This window comes from Phaseolus vulgaris, chromosome 9, assembly GCF_051622355.1.
Source record: "Phaseolus vulgaris cultivar YP4 chromosome 9, ASM5162235v1, whole genome shotgun sequence".
NCBI classification, from domain to species: domain Eukaryota; kingdom Viridiplantae; phylum Streptophyta; class Magnoliopsida; order Fabales; family Fabaceae; genus Phaseolus; species Phaseolus vulgaris.
Window position 1 is genome coordinate 21,428,003 of NC_143506.1, and position 19,780 is coordinate 21,447,782.

General features: G+C 30.8%; 2 protein-coding genes across 3 annotated transcripts; one reads left to right on the forward strand and one right to left on the reverse strand.

The window, feature by feature from the left end:
• Positions 1–656: 656 nt before the first annotated feature.
• On the forward strand, positions 657–5,012 carry LOC137821605 (proteasome assembly chaperone-like protein). 2 transcript variants are annotated; one of them, XM_068626278.2, is made up of 8 exons: positions 657–974; positions 1,231–1,278; positions 1,348–1,394; positions 4,204–4,270; positions 4,351–4,394; positions 4,612–4,669; positions 4,755–4,801; positions 4,929–5,012. In XM_068626278.2, coding segments are annotated over exons 1-8 (384 nt in total). In that variant the 5' UTR covers positions 657–902; the 3' UTR covers positions 4,930–5,012. The 2 variants fall into 2 exon arrangements, with proteins under 2 accessions (XP_068482379.1, XP_068482378.1); XM_068626277.2 differs by having other exon boundaries at positions 4,755–5,012.
• A 1,344-nt stretch (positions 5,013–6,356) lies between these two features.
• On the reverse strand, positions 6,357–10,687 carry LOC137821905 (metal transporter Nramp7.2). The gene is made up of 13 exons (XM_068626700.2): positions 10,513–10,687; positions 10,303–10,381; positions 10,130–10,170; positions 9,924–10,002; positions 9,728–9,832; positions 8,811–8,920; positions 8,421–8,602; positions 8,020–8,089; positions 7,768–7,941; positions 7,550–7,654; positions 7,335–7,466; positions 7,116–7,211; positions 6,357–6,979 (listed from the first exon to the last, which is right to left on the reverse strand). The coding sequence occupies exons 1-13, from the start codon at positions 10,621–10,623 to the stop codon at positions 6,647–6,649; spliced, it is 1,617 nt and encodes a 538-aa protein (XP_068482801.1). The 5' UTR covers positions 10,624–10,687; the 3' UTR covers positions 6,357–6,646.
• Positions 10,688–19,780: the final 9,093 nt, after the last annotated feature.

The following is a 19,780-nucleotide window of genomic DNA, read 5'->3' on the forward strand; positions in this document are numbered from 1 at the left end:
CAGATCTCGTTTAGTTAGATTACATTAAAACTACTTGGATGAAAAGGGCCACGCTATGAAGACTGCTGTTTTCACTGCTCGTGTATGTTATATCCTAAATGTATTGTTATATCCTAAATGTAACAATACTGTGCTTAGAAGATAATCAATAAAAGCACTTGTTTTTATGACTTTTTTTATTCTATTTGTAGTATAAAAGAAAGAAAAAGAATTAGAATGAGAAATGAAGAGTAGAAAAAAGATACAAATTAAAATGATTTTATTTGTTAATAATTTTATTTATTATTTCTAATATTATTTTTTAAATGATTTATGATTAATAATAATATTATTATTATAAAATAACGAAAAAAAACTTATAACTAATTATCTCATAATTGATTATGCATTAAATAATACTTTAAAATATTTATTGTTTCTAGTAATACGTTGCCCTAATAGGAAGTAGTAAAGACAATGAAAAATAAGTCATGGTTTGAGAGAGAGGGAACTAATGTTTTCTTCAAGTTTGAACGAGGAGAAAGAAAGACGATAAATATTATTATTTTTATTTAATTTAGGTTTATTAATCACAAATTTATCCATAAGATAACACAATTTTACTGTAACTCACTAACTATGAAAGTATATTTATTTAGTTGAGTTTAGAAATTTTTACTTTAATTTTGTTTCAAAATAGACCCAAATTTGGTAGCAAAGAGTAAGACAGAAGTGCACATTTTCTCCCATTTCTTCTCTCTCTCAACAGGAACGACGAAAACCTCGCCTCTCCGCTTCGTCGGCACTACCGGCGGCGATCTCATCTTCTCCGTTGAAACCGATTCTCGAAAAAGAAATACTTTGAGATAACGGTAACGACTGTGAGACGCTTTGAGTAGTGTGAGTGTGACCTATCAGCGCCGATGTCAATGAATACGGAAAGCTCCACTTCACAATTTCCAGTGTCTCAACTCAATTTCTCTCGGGAAATCAATGTATGCATGCATGAGTGTCCGTTTCTTGCAACTCTTAGTAGCCAACAACTAATTTTGAACTCCCTACCATTGATTTTATAATTTTAGAAGATGCAATGAAGTTTTAAACACAGATCTTCATTTCATTTTCTAAATTCCCAAAGTCAATGTTAGAGGTTCAAATTTAGCTGTTTGATTTATATTTTTTAATGTTGATAATTAATACTGATGTTAAAATGTTGGTATTAATGTTTAGAAGTTGCTTGCTTGCGTGCAGGGAAATGAAACGGAGATTATTATTTCGAGATACGAAGATCATTTTCTGGTGAGTGCCGATGGAGTTGTTTTCTATGTTTTTATGGTGATAGTACTTAATTTTCTGACTGCTTATCAGGTTATTGCTACTCAAATAGGAACCATGGGGACAATAGTGTATGCCAGGTCTGCATGTGACTTCTGTGCAATATCATTGATTTCATTTATATTTCTTGACCAGTAAAATTTTGAGCAACTAATCCTGATAATAAATATAGTACTACTGATACTAAAGAGAATTCCACATCTAAGACCTTGTTTATATAGTTTTATGAGATATCATTGCCTTTGTTACACTCAGTCACTCAGGTCACCTTTGATTAGAAAATCCATCCCCTAATGTGCAATGGACATGTAGAGATCTTTATTTAACTTTTTAGTCACCTTTGGCTTCTAACCATGCATGCCACCCCTAAAAATGGATCCACTCCTCCCAACTTGAACAAGTCAATCTCCTTCAGGGTCATTTAAAGAAACCGTTAACTTCAAATTTTGACAGCACCCTCGGGGTAAATTTTTTGTGTCCATCCCATAATCTAACTCCAAATGGAGTGGTCGGGAATACATCCCAATTACTTTACTAATTCCCAAGCAATGAAATATGACTTGCCCCACCATCTATCTTGATAACTACAAAACAAAAGGACTTGTCCACATGATGACACTTTATAGTTCTCAGTTGTGTAATTTCTCCTACTTAAAAGAGAGATAATTTGAGCATCTAACATGTAATCCAATTGGTGGATCTTTCTACAGAGTTTCTCCTTCCTGAGAATTGTCTTTTCAATCTCGTCTTCCTCCAATTTTTATCATCTGCCAAAATAGTAACCCTGATACTTTTCTTGGACATCTATGCCTTCATCTAAATGGCTGACCTGCCAAGCCAAAGTGAAAACGCTTGCCCTCATTGCTTCTTCTTTATTCGGAATATGGCTACTAACGCTTCTGTTTCATCGTGGATAAGCACTAATAGTACAGGACTTGGTAGTTGATTGTGCAGGTGCTGTGTTTTCCTCCACACAGTCTTTTTCTGAATTTTGTTTTGGTTGGGCCAGTAGTATTCTTGAAAAGGCGTGACAACTTCATTCCTTGGATCCCAGTTTGAGTTGCAATTCCTCTTTCACTTGAGTTATGTGTAGATTTGACATCAAAACCAAGGTTGTCAAAACCGGACCAGTCACTGAACTGGTGAAGGTATGCATTTAAGGTTCAAATTCAGAGGTTCAACGAGGATCGAGTCAATTTTAATAAAATAATATCATTTTAATATTTTAAATATAATAATGCTATATACAAGTAGTATTAATTAAAACAGGATGACACATGAATTTATAAGATTTGAATTTAAACTTCACTTAAAAGTTTCGTAAGACATAACCTATTAGAGAATTAAGTTATATATGAAACCAAACAAATCTAATACATCATATTTAAGTTAAAAAATAACATAAAGTTCATTAGAAACTGTAAGTCTCTTTAAAAACACCAACTACGACAAGAAAACACAAGTTTTTAGAGCTAACTGTTTGAATCTCTCAATTTGCTGGTTTTCCCTATTTTTCCAGTTCATGGCCGATTCAACTGGTTTTATCCTGGTTCAAATGAATTTCAGTTTTTAGGAAGCTTTGGAATGGAGACTGGTCTGGTTCCCAGCTCAACTGGTTGAACCGGCTGGTCCCGTCCGGTTCTGACAACAATGCTCAAAACACTGTGTTGGCACACAACTCCTCTTTGATATCTCAGGCAAGATGTATGGAATTTGTACTATTATTAAGATTGTGTTCATACTTGGTATTGCACTTCAGTACTTCATCCGTCCAAGAAATATCTCAGTTTTTCCTTGGGGACATCCAATACATGCACCACCAAGATTTTGAAATCTTGTATATACATTACCGGCTGATCTTGATTGCTGCTAAGTTGGTTGCCTTTCATACAAGCAGCCTAAAAATCCTCCCCCATATCAATGCATGACTGATCCTTGCCTCTAAATACAACATACCTACTCTTTTGCTTCTGCTGTCATACCTCAAAAAAATTTCTCTGCACTAGCAGTCCAAATCATGAGGTTGCTGCTGTTGAGATGGCAATTTGATTTTGCTCTCAGCTTTGTCCTTATTCAGCCACAAGTTTGGTGTATCAGAAGTGAGTTGTTCATAACCTTCTCCTCATTCAATATTCTTTCTATTCCATTCACATACTTCCAAGTCTTCCAACATTAGAATCTAGAGAATGTAATTGGAATCCATGTTCGCTGGGTTGTCCACAAGATTTTCCAAAGCCTCTGTCATCAGGTCCATGTTCTGGCAGGTCAGGCCTATCTTGTTGTAGATCCAAGATAAAGTTCTTAGATATTAGGGAAAGAATTAAGAGATGGAGAAGAGAGAAAGAGAAGAAACTACCCTGTAATGGTTTATCGAATAAAAAGGTCAGAGGAGAGAATTATCCTCCCAACTCCCTTGGGATTCCCCGTGGACAAAGGGTTTTCCTGACCAAGTTACTTGTTCAGTTCCCAAACTTTACAATCTGAATGAACCCTCTTCTACGCCTCTCCTATTAGTCAAGAGATCTTCCTCATTTTAACTTTTCCTGCATAACTGATTCTAGAAGTAATCCAACTGATTTGACTGATTTTCCTTGTCTTCTCTTTTCTTTTTTGTGTACCCTTTTCATTTAATTCTTCTGAATCCATCAACCCTTCTAGAAACCCTTGCTGGGGACCCAAACCCTTATGCTCATGAGTTGACTCAAATAATTGGAAACCCCTGTTGACAACTAACAAACTAAAAAGTTGTTAAAATAACTAGGACTTTAGATAAATCCTTGTTTTTTTGTCAGCTTAAAATTATGTATCATCATGCACTTTCAAATTATTGATATGTTTCAAAAAGAAAGGGTTACTCACACAGTTGCACATATGACTTTTCAACGCCAGAAAGGAAGAAGGGGTGTCCATCAATCCGACATTCAACGTTTCTGTTATGTTCGGCAAACGGGATGAGGTATGCTTGTCTATGCCTGAGATTATCCTTGATCTTTTCTGTCATATTCGGCTTATTGTTCACTGAATACATTGATGCAGCCAATGTTAGTAGCATGTGGACGCCAGCTGATTGAGCACATGAGGTAGGTATTCTTTTGTTATTTGAGAGAAAATCTCCAACTTTTTCAGATTTTATTACGCATCTAGAGTGTTCCACTTTTCCTCAAAAATTAATTTGGGTTTCAAATATCCCTTAAAAGAGATATTTCAAATTGTTAATATGTGACCCTTTTTTGTTCATGTATAATTTAATAATTCGTTTTCGGTAATCATGTTGACTCTCCAATTCTTGATTTGCAGTTTGTCTGGCTCCTCCAGGCCATTGGTGCTCTCGCTTGGTCTTAAAGACCATTCTGTGGTATGTTTTACTGCTTTGCTCTTCCTCACTCAAAAGGAAAAGAATCAACAAACAAATAACCATACACATTTCAATCAATATGCAGGAGACATTGAAAGGCATTGTTTCTGCTGTGATGGACAATAGCATGTGGTAAGAAATTACTGATGAAATATCAAGTGATTGGATTTCTACCAAAAGGAAGTTCTAAAGAAAACAGTGATTGGGTTTTAATGTCAAGTTTTCAAACTTATAATATTTTTTAATGCGAATTTTGCAGATACTATAAGTGTAGAGAGACACTGTTGAATTAATGACCGGAGTAGGAAGCGGGATAGTAAAAGTAGAATTTTTAAGATCGCAATTTTCATGCTGTTTGTCGTATAATAAGTAACTCTTTTAAAATTGCACTAAAAATATCGAAAAATAGTTTTCCCCCTTGGTTAGGTAAATAAACCTTAAACGACCATTATAAAAGGAACATATATGATATTTTTAATGTGTAATAATGTATTTGTAGGAATAAATATATTATAATATTTTAATTTTGTTGTCAAATGTATTTTAATTATATACTTCATAACTTGTGTGTTTAATTATGTTGTTATTCATTGCGCAGAGTAAGTATAGTTTTCAGCTTGAGAATACTAATATAATAAATAATTAAATTAAAAAATATTGTATTGAGTATGGAATTGTTCAAATTAAACAATTTAAATATTTAATTTTCTATACTTAATTAATACAAAGAGGTCATGTTTCATCTTAATTTTGATGGCGGTAGATTTAATGTCATCATGTCCATGTTGTGTATTTAAATAAAACAATGTCAAAGTTTTGTAAAAATTAAATATGATATTTAACTTGTATATATTAATCAAGTTTGAAAAAAAAATCTTAATCGAAATAGAAGAACGCCTTGTATAAAAAAGTGAAATTAAAGAATTTATTGTGATTAATGTATTATAATTTTTTGCAATAGTCTAAATCGTTTCAAGAGAAAAAAAAAACCTCACTGTATTATAAATATTTGTTAAAATGACTTGGAAATTTGATATTGAATAAAGATAAAAAAAAGTAAATAAAATAAAATAAAAATAAAAAGATCTACAAATTTATTGTATTAAAGTTTTGAACTAAAAATAATACTCTTGTTTTTTATATAAATTTATTTATGATTAATTAATGTGAAATTTACCATTGGTGTCTTTGTTTCAAGAATCCACATAAAAGTGGAATAGAGGTGTTTCAAATGTTTGCTAAAAGAAATCTAACGTATTCCACTATCAAATGACATAAGGAAAATGTTTCTTTCAACACTATCTCAAAAAAATTATATTTACTTTACAATTCACTTTAATAATATAATAGTATATATTAGAATTTTAAATTAAAAAATAAAGTAAATATTATTAAAATATTATTATTTAAAAATGTCAAGTGAATATTTTTTATTTGATAGATGTTAAAGTATCATATTGTTTATGTTTTTTAAACCAAAAAGAAGATTAGTTTGACATTCCTAAATAAAATGTTCCCACTTAACAACTAACTTTAATAATATAAAAATATATATTCTAATTTTATATTAAAAATAAATGAATATTTTTATGTATCACTCAGACATGGTTAAATGTGTCCTCCATGCCTGTGTTGCAGTGCAATCTAGTATGTGTATGTATATATAGTGTGCAGGTGAGAATAACACATTCTTGTACTCGAAGAAAATGGATTTAATACAACAAAATGCATAGTGTAAGATGAATGTGTTACTTTGCATTACAAAGTCGAAAATGGCAAAGGTACTTACCGTGGGGGGTTTTATTCCAAAATTTTGGGCACCACTTGATCTGGGGATTTACACTGAAATGGTTTTTCATATAAACTAACTTAAAGCTTACATAACATGGCAGTTAACTATGTAGTACACAGAAGAAACACATGGGTGACAATTGGAGAAGAGGTGATGGTGATGCATTTTAGTATAGTGCAGGTCCCCTATGGTGGTAGGGGGATATCAGCCAAGTCTTCTCTGTAGGGAACTTCACTCAACTCTAATTGACCATCAACCATAAACCCCTTTTCCATCTGGGTTTGCACTGCTCCTTCATTCTTTCTCTCAATATACGTCTTAACAGTGTCTTTTCTGAAGGTTAGGTATATTACTGCGCCCACATAAAGTGCCATTAGAGGAAACACTATGATCCCAATGAACACATTTGCCACCTTTGGTAAACTGTTTTTAATTAACCAACCCACGAAGGCAGTAGAAAGGTAGTACACATTGATACCTATGATTCCCAAGCCCAGAATCCAAGAGATCACAATTATCTGCACCAAAATTATGCCACTTTTTTTCAATCTAAAATCTTTAATCTTGCTCCAACACATAATGCTCTAAAGTCTATCATTCTTTAAACCATAATTTAAACAGCATTTATGTAGACGAGGGAAGAATACAACTCACAATCATAGAATTTTTGTGAGGTCCCATCTTTGTACTACTGCTGCTGAACTTAAGGAGAGGTATTAAAGCGAATGGAAGCTCAAATGAAAGTATCATCTGCAAAACAATTTACAATGCAGTTTTTTGTGATTTTCTTTTCAATATAATAATTTTATTCACTGATTTGTTAACCAATGCTCTTAGAACATTTACTAGAAAAGAGTTGTAGAATATACAAACCGATGCAATGATGATAAGCCGACCAGCTCCTTGAGAACCCCCAATGATCGAAACAATAAGACTAGGTGTTATGGCAATGCACCTGGTCACAAAGTTTCTAATCCATGTTTTCATCCTCATGTCCAAGAAACCCTATTTCATCAAACCAACAACTTGAGCATATATCCTTCATCAAATCATAAAAAACACAGTGTTTAATGATATTTCTAAGTAACCTGCATGATGAATTGCCCTGCATAGGTTCCAGTGATGGCTGAACTTTGTCCTGAAGCTAGCAGTGCTATGGCATAAATGGTAGAGCTCGACCGTCCCAACACGTTCTACAAGCAAAGGACAACAATTTTTGGTGTCAGAAAAATTGGAGCCGAAATAGGATTAAACTTAGCATCATGATTTTACTATGGCAACTTCTGTAGTGAACTAGATAATTAACCTTGAGAAGGAAAGAAGCAGAGTTAAGGGTAAGATCGCTGCACTGATGAGCATTTTCTGCCGAAATATTTTCAGCAGCGCAAACAGTTCCGGACACAGAAATCATCGCTACATTGATCAGGAATGCCACAAACAGAGCAAATCCACTTTCTATGAGAAAGTATCTACATGCATCCTGCGTAAAATCAAGCAAATACGTTACACATATTACTCTTACTTACTAAAAGCTTTCTTTATTTTCAGAGTGGCTTACATTGATGCCACGCACGGAACTGGGTACTTTTCTTGACAGGACCAGAGCAGAGTGGAGGAAAAGATTGTGCCTGCATTTTGTGAGCGGCTAAACTAGTTTATAAACTTAGTTTGGTTGGGTGCATTATGCTAATAAACTGAAACAAAATTAAAACATGCTGCTATCATTTTGCTACTAAACAAAAATAATGATGTATTAATAATGAGAAATGTTAGTTTCACAACTGATCCATTTCAGGAGAAATCAGTATATTATTATTTCTGTTTGGAGTTGTAACATAGTATATGAATGTAACAGAGAAATTTAAATTTGTGAAGGAGTGTTTGATAGTTTAAAGTGGTTTTTGAGGGGAGAAAATGGAAAAAAGTAGTAACTAAGTAGAAGGAAAAGAGGAAGTATACGGCATGACAAGGGCACCCAAAAGAGCAATAGCATCGCCTGTAGCTCCCTGACCACTGAGTTTTGGAATAAACATTCCTTTTAAAACACCAGATGCAGGTGGTTTTACGTAGCTCATTTCCCCAAAGAAACATCCAGCCATTACAAAAACCAGCACTGATATCAGCAGTTCTAACTTCCTTACCTACACAAACAACACCAACACTCAGAAAATTGTAATCATTTAGAAACAAATTTGTGGAAAAGACCAACTTAAATTCTCCTTTTCTAATCCTCTGCTACTGTTACAAACTGACAAACACATCAAAGCATAAAAAGAAAATTAAGAAATCATCATGAGGTTTTAGGATCTTAATTCTTAATTATTACAACAACAAAATGATCAAAATTACCCCAAATCTCTGCAGACCAAGAAATAAGAGGGTGCTGCAGCCAGTTATCAGAACTCCTGCCCATACAGGGATGTGGAAAAGTATGTTCAACGCGAAGGCTGTGCCAATCACTGTCATCATCAAGTTTGGATCAAATTAATTACCGTCAATGTCTACACTTTGATTTAACTTTATTTATTTATTTATATACATATAGATAGATATATAGATGCCAACTTTGTGAAAAACTGTAATTATTTTTTAAAATCAAGAAACCATTTCTAAGCTGTTAAGCATAGTTATGATTTTTTTATATATTTAAATTAAGGGTATGGCTTGAATTGGTTTAATAATGAGTTAACTCAAAAAAAATCTTAACCTAATTTGACCAACCAAGGGTAGATAGGTTACTTGAGATGATTTATTTAAATATATTTTATTTTTCCAATTTCTTACGATACAATATCTCGTCTATTTATAGTAATTCAGTGAGATGTTTACCCATCTCACTAAACACTAACCACAAGTAAAAAATATTATTATAAAATGTTAATTTATATAAATGAGCAATATAATAAATTAAACATCTAAACTATTCAAATAATATACATAAATGTTTAAAAAAAATTATAAAGAGTTATTATTAATAAGTTATGAGTCAGCCTAATTCCAAGTTAGTGGATTAAGTAAGTTAGATTCAATTTTATCCATACTTAATAAAAAAAGCTATTTTTTTCCAACCTAAATGGATTGGAACTGATGCTGAGGTGGGTTGAGATACTCTTTCTTGTCTCAAGCTGATGTTATGACATCCTTTATCTAATTTTCTTTTTCAAGTCAATAAATTTTAAATAAAAATTGTTGTGAAAGTATTTTTTTTAAGAACATTACACTCATAAGATTTTGATTGAAGTTGAAAGGGAAAAAGAAATGAGAACCTTCAGGTATGTCTGCAGCTATAACAGCGAGCTCAGCTAATAACCATAAGCAGTACTTCACCAATAATGGATATTCGGCTTTACACAATTCTGAAAGGTGTTTTCCTGAAAAATTCAAAATCACAATAATAATTTGTTAAACACAAACTATATCAATCTCATTCATTTTGTATTGTTTGTTTTGGATCTTTCTTACCAGTGCTTACGCCCAGATTCGCAGCCAACGATTGAATTATAAGCGCAAACACCAGTCCAATGAGTATCACCCACAGCAGCTAGCACAACAAAACATGTAATTTCAGTTTTCGAGCCTTTATTATGTATTTAACCAAACAAAAACTTGTCTCAAAACATCTTTAACATTGACATGTATAACAGTTCGGGTAATTTGTTGTCATATACCTCATATTTGTGGTCAGCTCCAGCTTGCAGATCAGTTTCCACTGCATATATGTAAATGGCAAAGAATCACTAAGCTTACACAGATACAAGAAAACATGATAAAGTGTGGGAGACACATAACCATATTACAACTAGAAAGAGAAGTAATTTTTGAAATTGAGTGAGAGAATTACTGTTTCCGGGATCAAGGTAAGCCAAGGAGACGAGAAAGCCAGGTCCTACATATGCCATGAACTTTTTCCACCCAGGCTTCTGTGATGAACAATGTGAAATATATGTTATACATATATATCATGTTCTTAACTCAAGTTCATTGCATTGTTGATGTTAATTAACACATATCCAATAAAAGTTTGAGAAATGATCTTAAGAAGGAGAAGGACCTCATGAGGAGATGATGCAGGAAGATGGTTAGAGGGAGTGACATTGACTGCGACTATGCGGCTGCTACCTCCATTAACTCCCTTTGGTTGTTGTTGCATCAAGCTAGCCATGTAAGAGTTTTGTGTGCTTGCAATGCAATGCAAGGTGAAGGATGAAGGGTGATTAAGTGAATGTAAAAGTGTCTATATTTATAGTGAATACTCAATAGTTATGCCTGGTTTGGAGTTGAGACAAGTTAATTAAGAGTTCCATTTTCATGCCTCTTTACTCTCAGCTACCTGACACCACATAGCATATTTTTTTATGGAAAATGATAAGTTGATAATTATTGGAGTTATATATATATATATATATATATAAAAGATAGGTTTAGAAATAAATATATATAGTAAAAGATAAATTTGTTATTAAATGATATAAAAAGATATTAAAATAATAGTTTTAAAAGTTGTAATTGTATAAAAATTGAGGTGGTAAATAACTTTTATTTTATTGCAGATGGCATGAATCTTCTACACCTTATAATTAAATCATTTACTTACGCTAATATCCATCTTTTACATAACTTTTCATTGTTTAAGGAAAATAATCCTGCAACCATTCTACTACTTTTTTAACCATCCAATTATTGCTAACCACTCGATCTTTAGATATTTACTCAACAAAAACTCGTTAACATTTTATAAATTCAAAATATTAGTGCCAAGAATACAATTTTCTAATTTAATCATATTCTGATTCCTTCACTACATAGTTAACATGTCAATGGATTAGGTATTAATTTCCCTCTAATTTTTATTCTCTCCAAACAAATCACAACAATTTGCATAAACTTTTGACCACTGTAGTTATTTCGAAAATAAATTAACTGGGCAAAGTGAAAACTAACAACATGCAATTAATTTAAAAAGAATGATATATCGATTATCATTTTTTTTAAAACTTCCATTCTAAAGCTCTTAATATTATTATTTTTATATTAATTAATTATAAAAAAATTGATTTTTTTTAAAATTATCACATAAAAAATTATATACAATTATTTATTTTTCAAAAATTTAATTAAAGGTAACGTTCATATCGTTAAAAAATATACACTCACTTTACAACTTAAAATATTATTATTTTAATCATATTTTTTATATATTTTAATATAAATTATAAATATATTATTATATTATTAAAATAAGTTGTAAAGTGGGAATGTTTTGTTTCTTTTCCCTTAATTAAATCAATCCCTATATAAATTGTACTACCTCGATAAGAACAGAAATATAGTACGCTAAATATATATATACACTCACTAATCGACGTGTCCACACTATTTTTTGATAATTAAAAAATAGTTAGTACACTTTAAAACCCAGTTATCAGAAACGTTAAAGGTAAGAGAACAAGTAAGGTGAATACAAAAACAGATATAAATGTGAAAAACTCCATTTTAATTTTTCTGACACTGCAGAATAGAGTCAACAGTGATTCAACCGTCCCAATAGGTCCCACCATTAATAATAATAATAATAATAATAATAATTAGCTATTTTATAATGTTATTTTATTTTATATTATGCTATTTTAATAATTATTATTTTATTTATATATTCTATTTAATAATAATAATTACATGTTATTTTATTTGAATGAATTATAATTTAATAATTATATTGATTATAATTTTATATAGTTTTGAATAAAATGATTTGTATTTTAAAAGTTAAAATTGAAAAGAAGATAAGTGAGTTCCAGCTTTTTCATTTTAGTTTTGTATATTCTCTTTTTGTCTTTTCATTTCAATTTAGGCATAAATCGTTCTTATTTAAATTAAAATCACAAAATATGTAAAAAAAGTTAATTTCAGAAATAAGTGGATATTTTATAGTTATTTTATCAACTAATATTCATAAGCGCCTGTATTTTAATATGAAATATTATTGAAATCTGACATTTATCAATGTGCTCTGCTAAACCATGAAATCATACAACATAACCAAAATATAATATGATTATAGTCAATTATATATAATATCAAATAAACTCAAATATATTTACTTACAATCTACTCAACCATCAACATGATTCAGAAGAAGTATATGTGTCTGAGTGTTTTAGGTAAACTTATCTTCTATTTCTCATGGAAGGAAGATGGTGATAAATAATGAATTGTGTATCTTCAATAGGTGCATCTTGTATTTTGTACTTCTCATTTATGATATTTTGCATAAAGCTCTTTTAAGAACCTCCTCGAGATAATAAGTGAAGAGGTCCAATTACATTTTTTTACTAGCTTGTGCCTTTTCCTAACTGTGTACCAATATTTAAAGAATATTTATATATTAGTTAATAATATATTTAATTATAACTTACACTAGAAAAAAAAATGTACTAACCTTTTACTTGTCATTTAGTCGTCTTTAAAGAAAATTTTGTCAAGATTATTTGTCGATCCTCGTGAATTAATTTGGTATTAGGATTTTCACCTTGTGTCACACCAAATGCATAAGTCATGGTCAATTTTGACTTAGTTGACCAAATTTCACTATGATTGAAGAAAAAACTTTCGATCTCAACGTCTTCATATTAGGAATATCATAATGCACCTATATTGAAAATAAAACAAAATATCAATTAATTCTTTTAAATAAACCAACTAATATTTTTAAAAAATACATAAATATAACTATATGTTTTACCAATATATCTTTCCTATCATGAGCCTTTTCTCATTAACATGATCTCAAAACGAAGACTCAACATTTGTCCCTAGAGGTCACTCCAATCTTGATGTTAGTTTGAGTGGTGTACTTTCACCACCTATGCATCATATATAATGTAGAGACCTAAATCTAGTAGATCATTTACCAAATTTCGTAGAAGGCATGTCAGAAGTGATAAAACTTAATCATCAATCATATATAAATGTTAACAAATCAAAATAACCAATATTAACAACACTAAAAATATAATACATATATTATAAATTTATCGTTTAGGATTTAGAGTTTATAATGCATATATTATAATACATATATTTTCACTTGTTATAAAGTCATATATACTCAGGTTTTTCAATGATATACATTTTTGACATATCTTTACAATAAATTTATATAACATTCAATAAAATACATTCATCTTAAATAAATTTACCTGTACAATCTTATTTTTCATTTTTCTTACAAAATGATAATGTAAGTGCACCATAATGTCAAAAAGCAGGAAAACAGGAAAACATATATGCAACTAACATAAGATAATAACTATCTTTTTTGAATTCTTCCAACTTATCAGGGTAAATGACTTTACTAAAAATTAAATTTAATAGTTTGCAAAACTATATATCTCCAATGAAAAGTTTGTGATATAAACATACACGGGTAGTCTAATGAATCAATAACATGTAGTATGTTAGGTCCAATATGAATTTCTATGGTAACTTTTCTTATCATTTTTTATGGGAAAAACGCACACGGAAGCAACACACACAATCATGAATCAACTGCAAAAAAATAAACAACACAAGATTTAACGTGGTTCGGTCGCCAATTGCAACCTACATCCACACGGGCAACTATTAGGTTTTCATTATATCTTGTTGCACACCAATTACAAGTATAATGATCTCTTTAAATAGAGATTATAAAATGGACACAATGATTAAGCCCACTCACTAAACATGTGCCTAGTCAGCCTAACCCAATTGGTCCTAACTTCATACCCAATCTCCCACTTGAAGCCACGGAGCAATGTTCACATGTGCTTCAACTGTGTACAATGATTAAACTCATTCACTAAACATGGTGTCTTGTCAGCCCAACCCAATTGGTCTTGACTTCATACCCAACAATCTCCCACTTGAAGTCACGGAACAATGTTCACCTGCGCTTCAATTGTGTACATGTACTTCTGTAATCTGTCGACGGAACTCAATGTTCCACCTTTAGTTGCCATCAGCCTTCTTAATCATTTTGAAGACTTCGTTAAAACTCCCCTGAGTTTCAACACGTCAGTCACTGACCCGTTCTCTGTTCCTACCGGCTCCCACTTGCAAGAAATGTCGGATCCTGGAACAACCTGAGAACAAACACTTTTCATATTCAACAAGAAATTTTCTAAAGAATTTTCAACCGCTGGAATACTGGTTCTCATAACCCACTATCATCTAGGAACCTCAGCTGAAGCACGACCCGTGCTCCCACTGCCATAAGTACCTCTGACTGGTCTACCTTAACCTTTCCATGCCCGTTCATCCTGAATCTAACATGTGGCTTTGGGTTTCTCTCTTGTAAAGACAACCATCTTCTGCCCATGAGATTCTATGAACCAGACTTTGTTTATCTTCTGAACTGGGATGGTCACTCCCTCAAACGGTAATCCGACCATATACAACGAACCTCTCTTTCTTCCGCAGGCCATGACAAGATTTCTCTTAACGACCTTCCACTGTTGATTTCCGAACTTCACTTCATGTCCCTGTTCGTTCAACTGCCTAACAGAAATCAAACTTTTCCTCAAGCTTGGAACGACTCTGACATCCTTCAAAGTCCAGAAACCAACTGATGTCTTCAACACTATGTCACCCATGCCCGTAACATCAAGAGTTCTGTTGTCTGCTAGTCTTACCTTTCCAAAGTCTCCAATAACTAGATTTTGCAATGCTTCAGAATCCATAACCCATGAAACCACACTGTTATCCACGCAACAGACTAAAAGGTCCTCGTCCGCGAAGTCTTCTGCAATGTTGACTTATTTATCATTTGGGCATTGATTCCTGAAATGCCCCACCTCCTTGCAGTTCCAACATGTTACACTTGAGCAATCCCGAGTCTTTGACTGACTCCTTCTTTTGTTCTTGCTCCTACTATCTCTGATATTTTTCTTACCTCTGATGACATATAGCGATTCACTAGATAATTCCTCAAAACTCCTTCTTCGGACATCCTCGCCCAGAATGAGATCACGAATTTTCTCAAAAGTGAATCCATCGGATGCCGCTGAACTGGTAATTGTTGTAACCGTTCCGGACCAACTGTCAAGCATAGACAATAACAGTAGTAAAGCTTGAACTTCATCATCGAACTTAATGCCCACTGACATAAGTCTGGCTAAGAACGAACTCATTTTATTGATGTGCTCAGTAACTGAATTGTCTTAACTTCGTGCCGTAGCGAAAAACAGCCACACCTCGCGCCTAGCATCGCATTGTCACTGCTGCACCAGCATAAAAATGCACGCGTCACCCTACGTCTTCCGTCACTGTCATCGCACTGCACCTCCGTGTCGTCTTGCTCACCGCAAGCACCTGCACCTATTCGTCGCGAAACGCGATCTGCCGACGCACTACCTGGACACAACCCTACTCCGAGCAAGCCACCTGCACAACGTCGCGAGCCGCCACCACTCCTGTCGCGACCCACACCACTGCACGTTGCACCGCCTACTACGCGCACCTGCCGCGAGTCGCAAGTCTGGGTTGTCGCGAATCCTGGGCCACCGTGAAACCCTAACTTTGGGACGCCGCTGCAGCCCCTGCGAAACCCTGACTCTGGGACGCTGCTGCAACCACAATTTTCATGTCTCTTCGATTAATTATGCTGATCAGATCTCTAGTGTGTAAACAAACCAAAGCTCTTGATACCAGTTGACGGGAAAAACGCACGCGGAAGCAACACACAATCTCGAATCAACTGCAGAAAAATAAACAATACAAGATTTAACGTGGTTCGGTCGCCAACTGCAACCTACATCCACACGGACAACTATTAGATTTTCATTATATCCTGTTGCACACCAATTACATGTACAATGATCTCTTTAAATAAATATTATAAAATAGACACAATGATTAAGCTCACTCACTAAACATGTGCCTAGTCAGCCCAACCCAGTTGGTCATGGCTTCATACCCAACAATTTTACAATAAGTTTGAAGCTAATTTATTGCCAATAATCCTGTTTTGTAATGTGATAATTTTTTTTTCAAATTATATTCTATTTTGACCATATATTTAATTAATATGAATTAAATATTTTCTCTAATATTTTTAATGATAATAAATTAAACCATATTTTAATATAAAATGTACATCTTTTCAAAGAAACTATTGCAATATATCAATAAGAAAATGTACATTCTCCTTATTTTGTAGTTCCTTCTTACCATTTATTTTGAAGAGGTGCACTCAATAAGACAACGTCAAGATTCTAGGAATATACTCATCCAATCATTGGTATGACATTTTAATAAATAACCCCGTCGGGTATCTTTTCTACACAAGCTCATATCAGTAGTAAATGGTTTTTGGACAAGGTAATATTCTCTAACCATGATTTATTATAATATCTTCAAAAACTTGTCTCCCTCTTTTGTATAGTTATGTCATATGTAATTATTTTAAAATTTAAAATGTGTAATTATGTTAAAAAAATTAATAAGTAAATTTATATTTAATTCAGTCTCATAAATTTAGTTTGTTAAGTGAAATTTGTATCCAATTATATATATATTCTGATTTAATTATATTTTTAATTGATGTAAAAAATTTAATGAAGTATTTTAGTGTTGATATAAATTGTGTTGTTAATAGTGTATTTTGTATTATTTCATGAGTTTAATATCTGCTATAGTTGTTAATCATAGTAAATTCGTTAAATAAGATATTGATACATGATTAAATGATTTACATTAATGCATAAAATTATAAGTATTAATTTTATGATCTCGTTATGGGAGGTGTTAAGTTGAGACAAGGTTTAGATCTATTCTACGTGTAGCATTGTTGTGTGAATTTAAAGAAGTAATAATAAAAGTATTGTAACTATTATTTAATAATGTGTGTTTGCCACTAATTAAAAAATAGAGTTATATTAGTTATTTTTAATAATATGATAATAATGCAATCAAATGAAACATTCATTAAATACTCAATCTCTCCCTTTCTCTCCCCTTGATATACATTTGTATATTTATATTTATATATAGAGAATAAATATAAATAGATAGAAAGAAGAATACTGAAGATAAGTTGATTAGTATTTAATTGTAACTATTATTTAATAATGTGTGTTTGCCACTAATTAAAAAATAGAGTTATATTAGTTATTTTTAATAATATGATAATAATGCAATCAAATGAAACATTCATTAAATGCTCAATCTCTCCCTTTCCCTTTCCCTTTCCCTTTCTCTCCCCTTGATATACATTTATATATAGAGAATAAATATAAATAGATAGAAAGAAGAATACTGAAGATAAGTTGATTAGTACAAAATTTACTGTTATCCATTAGGAGGAATTAAGTTATATATAGAGAAAATTTATTCTAACACTAAAAAAAATTATTAAATAAAAATAATTAATTATTATATTTATTAAATTATATACTATTTTAAAGATTAAAAAATTAGTTGATATATAGAATAAATTTTATTATTAGTAAAATTTATAAATTAATATTTAATTAATTATTAATTAATTAAATTCTAAAGATAATAATTAAAACTTTAATAATTAATTAAATAATAATTTATAAATTTTATTAATAATAGAAATTACTTTACGTGTATATATTAGTTTATAAATTTTTTTAATAATAAAAAATACTTTATATATTTATAATTTTTTAATTTTTAAAATAATATTTAAAATAATATTTAATATAATAAATAAAATAATTAATTATTTTTGCATCTGAAATTGATTTTTATTATTTTGTAGATATTTATTAATCAATATGTGGAAGTTGGTTAATGAATTTTTTAATTAGAACACATCAATCTGTCTCCTTCTAATTTGTAATGAACTCCAATTTACAAAGTTCGTATTTTTTTAAGCATCAGACACTGTTAAAATCAGTATTGGATTTCAATATTTTATGAGGATCAATGATTCTGTGTTGAAGACAATATCTGTTTGAGAGTCGTTTTCATGAAGAAAACAAAACAATAAATTGATTCTATCCCACCCCATTGCAAAGTTGGTTATATAATATATAGTTAATTAACATATGGCTTATTGTGTAATGAATCCACCCATTTGTCTGGAATACATGAATTTATTAGCATATATGAAACTAAAAGATGACAAAGAGGAATTAGTTGGCTTCAAAACTCTTACAAGAAAATTTGTGTGTGGCCTGCAAAATGCATGTTTCTAGTTAAATGTCCATATATGCAACTTGCAGAATGTGACATATTGAAGTTTAACGTTATGCACCACAACATAATATATAGTTAGATGTTCTTGTGATTCTGTGTTGCATGATTCATTCAGTTCTTAAAATATATGAACACAGCATGGAGATGGAGGTGTTCTGAAGTCATAGACAGACACAAGAACACGTGTTTGATTGGACTTGTGAGTGTTTTCTGAAGTTAGAATAAGCTATTACCATCTCTGATAATTCATTCTCACAAGTTGACTTCTTAATGATGAACAGATAAATGGATAAAGGAGTCGTTGTTCAACTTTTATTTTAATGATAACATAAAAAAAATTAAAAAGTTACATCAATAACACATTATTCTTTTTTTTTTCTCTAAATAATGCAAATCACTATTAAAAATAGGTTGAAAGAACTGATTTCTCAACATGTTATTTAATTCTTTCAACAATTGGTTACTGAATTCTAAGGTTAATTACTTAATTTTTACTAACTTTTGTATAGCAAAACTAAAACAATTTCAAAAAAATTATTGAAATGGTTTAAAAATATGTGAGAAGACTAATTTATAATATTTTTGAATAATTAAAATATATTTTTTAATTTTTTGAAGATGATGGGAAAAAATGGAAAAAAAAAATGTATATTTTAAAAATGGTATTGTATTGTAATTAAAAATATAAATATTTTAATTCATAAATAAACTATTAATATAAATACTATAATTTTTTAAACAATTATTGCCAGTTATTAGTTTATAATATAACTAATTTTAATTAATTTTAAGACTTTGAAAAAAGTATAAGTTTTTACTAAAAGTTGAAATGGTTATTTAATTTTTAATATATATGATGATATAAAAAATCTGACAACAGTACAATTTTAAAATGAGTATTTTATAAATAATTTAATTTAAAATGACAATAGTACAATAGTCATTAGATTTTTATAACAAGAATTCAAAATTAATAACTTATTCAATTTGAAAAAATAATTTAAATCCTATTATATTTATTTTTTATTTTAAAAAATAATCTAACAACACCAAAATATAAAATCAAAGTAATATATATTTTTTAAATTATAAATTAATTTTTATTAACTGAT